The 6,904-nt window shown below is 49.3% G+C and overlaps 1 protein-coding gene across 1 annotated transcript in view; it reads right to left on the reverse strand.

The window, feature by feature from the left end:
* Positions 1-2,488, reverse strand: part of HS6ST2 (heparan sulfate 6-O-sulfotransferase 2) — a 128,776-nt gene extending 126,288 nt beyond the window's left edge. Inside the window, exon 1 of the mRNA XM_027464993.3 lies at positions 1,825-2,488. Within this exon, the coding sequence (XP_027320794.1) occupies positions 1,825-2,336 (512 nt within the window). The 5' untranslated portion in view covers positions 2,337-2,488. The remainder of the gene's footprint in view (positions 1-1,824) is intronic.
* Positions 2,489-6,904: the final 4,416 nt, after the last annotated feature.

The following is a 6,904-nucleotide window of genomic DNA, read 5'->3' on the forward strand; positions in this document are numbered from 1 at the left end:
AAGCACGAGACGTTACAATGTGTAGGAAGACTTGAAGGGACTATTGTTCGTTTCAGAACGTCTCCTGCTGTATTTTTAAACATTTAGAAGTTGCAGGCCAAATAATCGCTTGTCAAAACATTATTTGGGAGAACAACTGTAGCTACTAAGCAACCTGTGTAATTAGGTTATTAAAAATGCAACACGATTTCAAAGTAGGCTTTTATAGAGTAGACCTATACCTAACACAAAACCATCACAGCTTCTTTTTCATCCTTTGCAGCTTCCATCTCAAGCCATGAGGCCTCATGACCTCTCTAAGTCGGTAGTGATGACACACACGGCATTGCTGGACGAGGAACCATCGCTGCGAGCTCCTGGGAAGGTACATGCATCAGTTCTGTTTTGACTCAGAAAAGCACGTTTGGTAATCCAAAAGGGGTGAGGGGGAAATCAGCCAAAAGCCACAGACAAAAACTCAGCTCTCCAAGCCTGGCATTTCCTTCTGCCGAAGGTGGCTGGCCCAGGACAAGGACTCTCCCATTTTTCCAGAGGGCAAAACTAACCCTGAGCACAGAGGGGACCCTGCGCCTCCGGGGAGCAAAAGGAATCTGTGCCCCACAGCTACAATTCTGCAGATCAGGCCCATCTCTAGGGGGAGAGAAAGAAAGATCACTTGAAGATGTTTAGCAAAAGAGACGTCACGCTACGCGTTTCCGTTTCTGCTGGCAAACAATGCATTTACAAGACAGGTAAAATAAACTACGCAGCCTGGGAAGCCGGGAAGATAATGTGCCCAGAGGGCAAAGAATTAGTTCCTGATGTTTGCAAATGGAGTGCCACAAAAACGAGACAATTAAATTTTAAAGCAGTAGGGAAAACAAAAGAGCGAGAATCACAATAGCTAAGCCTCATGAAGAGTTTCATCTAGGCTACAGGAAGATAATGACGCTAACCATTTTTCTACTAGATGGCAGTGTGGTGTCACGCTATATAAAAGGAATTCTATAAAGAAATCGCACTCTATTTCAACTGAATCTGTGCTTAGACTTGACTTCAGACAGCATGATATATAACAGTACCCTCATTGTAAGGGGACCTGCCATTAATCTAACAGCGCGAGAGGCGCGATACCCTCGTTTCTAATTTCCCAGCAAAGCAATGTGAAAAGACGCTGAAACCCCGAGCTGTCCTGCTGCAGGGTGCAGCTGCACGCAGAGCCGTGGACAAGCTCCGAGGTGTGCTCCAGCCCCAGGTGTGCTGTCACCGCAGCGCTCCGGGAGCACGGGCAGGAGCTCCTCGCTGCTCGCAGAACCAGCCGGCTGGGCTCTGGGAACGCAGGGGCTGCCTTTAGGCAAGCAGACAGCTACGGTCAGGTTAGGTCAGCAACTTCTACGGGAAGCGCAAAGATGAAGAAAAGCAGTGCCACTAATATCCAGAAAGGCAAGCCCGAAATAACCGAGGTTAGGGCTGGAGGACAACGGCAGTGTTCGCGGGTGGTATTCAGTCCTAAGCATAACCTTTAATTCACAAGGCTGACACCCGCACAACCTAAACTTCAGCCCTAACAGCACCCAGCGGCTCCCTGTTCCTCCTAACACCCGCATTTCTCCCTGCACACTGAGGCTGAAAAGCCCCGGGGCAGCCCAGGGCCCCCGGCTGCTGCCCGAGGCGTGCAGGGGGGGGCTGCTCAAAGGACTCGGGGAGCCCCGGGACAGCCCTCCCGGGGCCGGGCAGCACCGTGCGAGGTGCTCGCAGCTCCGGCCGGCCACCGGCAGCCCGCAGAGCCCTTTAGGACGGCGGCAGGCTTTGTTCGCCCCCCCGGGGGGGGTGGGCTCGGCTCACCTGGAGGGCCGGAGCCGCACCTCCTTCTTGCTGTCCACCACGGAGGGCACGCAGTTGGTGAGCTCGGTCCAGTCGGCGTGCAGCCCGCAGCTCCAGCCGGTGGAGAAGCGGGAGAAGAGCCAGGTCTCCCGCTTACCGGGCCGGTGGCAGGTGCACTTCTTCTGCCCGGCGCGGCACTCGCAGGGCTGCTCCAGCTGGATGTTGCGGACCAGGTGGCGGCCGAAGGTGGTGCCGCCGGTCTTCTGGATGTGCAGGAAGACGATCAGGTCGTCCCCTTTGATGTTGAAGTCCACCCTTCGCAGCAGGTCGCCGGCGGAGAAATTGAAGCGCGGCACGAAGCGAGCCGGCGTCTCGTCCTCCGCCCGGTACGGGTCGGCGGCGGCGGCGGGGCTGAGCGCCCGGAGCCGCAGCAGCTGGCACTCGGTGCCGGGGCACACGTACTGCAGCACGATCACCGCGAACAGGAAGAGCATCACCAGCGCCAGCAGCACCTTGTGCGACCGGTCCTCCATCGTCGCCGGACGCGCCGCACATCGCCGCTGCCGCTCGCTCACAGCCGCCGCCACCGCGGGGGGCAGCCCCGGCCGCGCTCCGCCGCCATCGCCCCTCCGCCTCCTCCTCCTCCTCCGCCACCACCGGCCCTTCCCGGCACTCCTCGCGCTGCCTCCGACCCCCCCCCTACTCCCGGCACGGCTCCGCCCCGGGCTCGGCTCCGCCCCGGGCCCGGCCACGCGGTGCCGCCGCCGCCGCCGCACCGGGGCTCGGGCAGCGCCGCCGCGCAGCGCGGTTCCCACCCCCCCCCCCGTGGGACCCCAGCGCTTCCCCGGGCCCCGCCAGCTTGTGCCCAGCTCCCCCTCTCCTGTTGCTTCAGCCGCCTCCGTCCCTATCAGCTGAATTTCCTAACTCACGGCAGCAGCCAGCACGGAGAATAATGGGATGCCACTCTCCCAGACCTTCATCCATCATAAAAAGAAAAAAATTACAATAATAAATAAATGGCCTGCCTCCTTTCTCCTCCTCTCAAAGGGCTCCCGCAGTCCACTTTCAGTAATTTCAGCAGCTACATGTGTTTGGAGGGGATGTCTTTATGGTTTTTATCCTTGAGCAACCTATCCTGGCTTTCCTATTTTTTTTTTTCCCGTTGTCTCAACTGTTTTTGAAAACATTTACACTCACAATAATAGGCAATTTTATCACAAAGATTCTAGGCATGAGAACTACTGAGTTAATTTGCTTCTGTTTATATCTGTCTCTCCAAAATGAATGGATTGCACCATTTAATGAAAATGCTGTGTTCTGAAATTCGAGCTTTAAAATTATAAAGATGTTTCTGTGCTTTATATCCATCAGCCTCTCACAGTCATTTATTTAAAAAAAAATACATTTGCCTCCAGCTTTATTTATTTTACATTACAAAATAACAAAGATGTGTGCTGGGTTAAAACTGCTCCTGAATGCTAATACATGAGAATTAAAAGGAGGGAATAATGATGGCCTAATGTCTACACTAAATTAATATATACTATAAAAGATATGATGCATACTGGGTTGGTGTTCCCAGCAGAGCCATTATTCTGGAATGGGCTAAACAAACAATGATCATCCTTTCACTGATGAGTGATGGTCTCCAGTCTGCTGCCTCCTCACCCACGGTATGCAAATGATGCTCCCTAGCTTTGATCCAGGGACACAAAACATTAGCTTAGGCACTACAGAAGTGAAATTCACCCCGAATGAGATAAAAGTCTGCGGTCCCCCATGGATAATGCACTCCCTGGTCAGGCAGGGGCATGCTTCTGCTGGTACAAAGCAAGGAGCTGCTTTAAAAAAGGAGTTAAAGGAACAAAGCCGATATGAAAGCAGGGTCAAGCCGAGCTGGTGCAGGATCTCATCTTGAGCTGACCCCTGTTTACCTGCAGAAACTTTTTGAAAGGCAGTGGCTTGTATGTAGAGGCACCAGGTATTTGCCCAGATAGATGAGCACAAAGCCTTGTGCCTCAAGCCCAAGACTGATGTTTGCAGCTTTTGGAAACTCTTGTTAGCTTTTCACGTGGGACAGATTATCACATTCCTGTCGCTTTTTTAAAGACCTTCACAGCATCTGAATTTCACTTCCGCTTTTGGTTGACAAATGGTGACTGCTTAACCCTAGCAAAGAGAAAAGACCCATCAGCTCTGTGGTAAGCAGGCTCCCAGCGTGCAAACCAGAGCTTTATTAGGCATTAACACCTCTAGGTCATAGGAAGGATCATGGTTTCCCGTCCCCCAGCATCAGCTGCACTGCAGAGGCCCGGGCAGGGCCCGCAGGCAGCTGTGAGCCCTGCAGGCAGAGGGACAGGACTGGGTTGGGGACACCCTGCTGGGGAACCCGCAGCTGCCTCCCATGTTATGAAAGTAGCATATGTATTCCAGTCACAAACCCACCTGCCACCAGCCCAATGGCTACTGCTTTCTCTCGTGGAATGGTCTCTCTCAGCTGATGGCTAAATGTGTTTGTGGTGAGCGCGTTAAAACCTCTCTTTCCACAGTGGGTCCTCAAAGCGATGAAGAACATGCTCCAGCTTTGTCCTCCACTAATGCAGAAGGAGCTGTCCCCGTCCTGCTTCCACAAGATTTGTAGAAACAGGTAGATTTTCTTGGCTGTCAAGGCTGGGTGAAATTGGGTATCAGGGTCAAAAGATGTCAGTGGGGTCAGCTAGGCAGCCTGAACACACCATCCTGTTTCCTGGGGAAACAAGGTTTAGAAAGAGTAGAAAAGCACAGAGCAATGAGATCTTCTGCAGGCAGGGCCCTAGCATCACATGGGAGGAGAAGCAGAGCTGAGAGCAAGGAAATGCCCAGCAAAGAACCAAAGAAATGCAATCATGGGAGCCGGATAGAAGCTTTGCCAGTGCCTCACAGAATAAGGCCCTTATCTAGAAAAAAGGTATGCAAATGAGTAAAGGCACGGAGCAGCAGGGTGATGAGTAAAACTAATTAGAAAATGAGGCTTGATTATTCATGGACTTGACATATCAGAGAGCAGCTAATCAAAGGAATAATACAAGTTTGCATATTCTTTGTAACATGGGCATCAAAGCCCTCAAAGCCTCTCTTCTTGTCACTATGGCATCACCACTGCTTATTCCTAAAACCAAGCACACTCGATGAGAGCGTAACGTCTCACTCTGGATCACACAATGCATCTAGGAGAGCTTGGAGTGTCCAAAAGCACATCTTTTTTTTTTCCAGCTATTGAACTCATCTAGCAGTTACCTCTCCCTATAGATCTTACCTTCATAAATACAAACATTGCTCTAAGCTCTTTGGATATATGGGGAACTGGACAGCCTTAAATTAATTATTTTTAAAAATGTAATTTATATTTTATTTTTATTAATTAATAATTAAATAAACTTTGTAGAAATCACGCTTGGGACAATGGGCTTGGTAGGAGGTACATGCATAGTATTTGCTGCATGCATGAAGCTTTTAGACGTATCTTTTTCCCAACACATGGCCTCAGAAACCATCCATCTAGGCTGCTCATTTCCACAAACCATCAATTGGAGCAGGCCAAAAGGCAGGCTGCCTTTCAAGTTTTGAGGTATAAACAGATTTTCCATTTTACACACAGGACTTAGTCCTGTGAAAGATTTCATAGGAGGACCTGATGAGGGGCTGGACATGTACCAAGCTTCCGGGCAGCAGTCAGACGCTGAAATAATCATACCACCTCATCACCACTGATTCTTATCCCAGCATGAAATTGGCTGAGAAACTGCTGAAACATCTAGTTCCCTTTTGATGAGGACAGCCTGGGACAACTCCAGGGAACGGGATCCATGGGGATGAAAGGATTCTTTCAAGTATGCCTCTGAATCAGTGGGAAAAGTGAGAAGTTGGGACGGCTGCACTACTACTCCTGCCACTGTTTACTTGTCTGAATAATTACAGTGATGGGTATATTAATTCCATCTGGCATCAGAGCCAAAGAGCAACCAGGCATTGAAAGAGATTACTGGTAGAGTTGTGTGAAGCACCCTCTTCAGAGGTGCTTATGAGCAGATTAGCAGGCATTAGAAAGGGTGTGAGCCAGCAAAGCACAGGGCTGCAGACCATATGGCCCAAGCAACATTTTGTGCCCTCTCCCATAACATATAGGGGCTGCTCTGCAATAGCAGTTTTGCCAAACACTCCTCCTTTCAAATATCCCCCCGTCCCTTCATTCATTCTCAGCATGGACTTGTGTGCGGGCACAGGGCTGCAAGAGGATGGACTGAAAATTGCACACACAAACCATGAGGTCCCCACCACCTGGTGTATAATACAAACCTGGTGGCTCTGACCTACTTCAGATCAAAACCTGCAGCATTTGCCCAGTTGAGATAGCTAAGAGTCTAACTCAGATAACATAGAGTGGTCTTCAGCAGCAGTTTCACACTGGAGAGAAAAGCTATAAAAGCACTCACATTATTTGTTGCATCTTTCTAAAACCAAGAGGGAAATCATTTTGTGTGGCTCTGAAAGGAGCAGTGGGAAAAGGGACAATATTACCGAATGTTATTTCAATAGACAGTCCTGTGTGGAGTAAATACAGTGGGATTTAGTCCAAAGGCATTCAAGAAATCTGAACAGTATATGAAATCTGTCCTTCACAGTGAAAAATATACCAATTAATTACATTGGCTTTGAAACCGTTAGTTAAAGCAGTACCACCCTTTTGCCTGGACACTCTTCAATCTAAGAGTAGTTAATATCGATTTAACTTAATTTGGAGTCATTCTGTGTACAGATTGCACCTAGGATGCAGGATAAATATTTGCTTGTTGAAACTGATGCTGCATTCAGGCAACACAGTCTTGGGGGATTAACTTGCGTGAGAGGGAATCACATGCAGAAGCAAAAAATCACAGGAAGGTCTTAAATTTCCACAGATGGGTTCTTGCAGTTACCTAATTTGCAAAATGAATGAAAAAAAAAAATAAATGAATGCAAAGTAAAAAGAATCCTGAGCATAATCAAATTTAAAAAAAAAAAAAAAAAAAAAAAAAAAAAAAAAGCTTTGGGACCAGCTTCCTACATGGAGCCTTCCAAGCAG

This window comes from Anas platyrhynchos, chromosome 10 (genome assembly GCF_047663525.1).
Source record: "Anas platyrhynchos isolate ZD024472 breed Pekin duck chromosome 10, IASCAAS_PekinDuck_T2T, whole genome shotgun sequence".
NCBI lineage: Eukaryota > Metazoa > Chordata > Aves > Anseriformes > Anatidae > Anas > Anas platyrhynchos.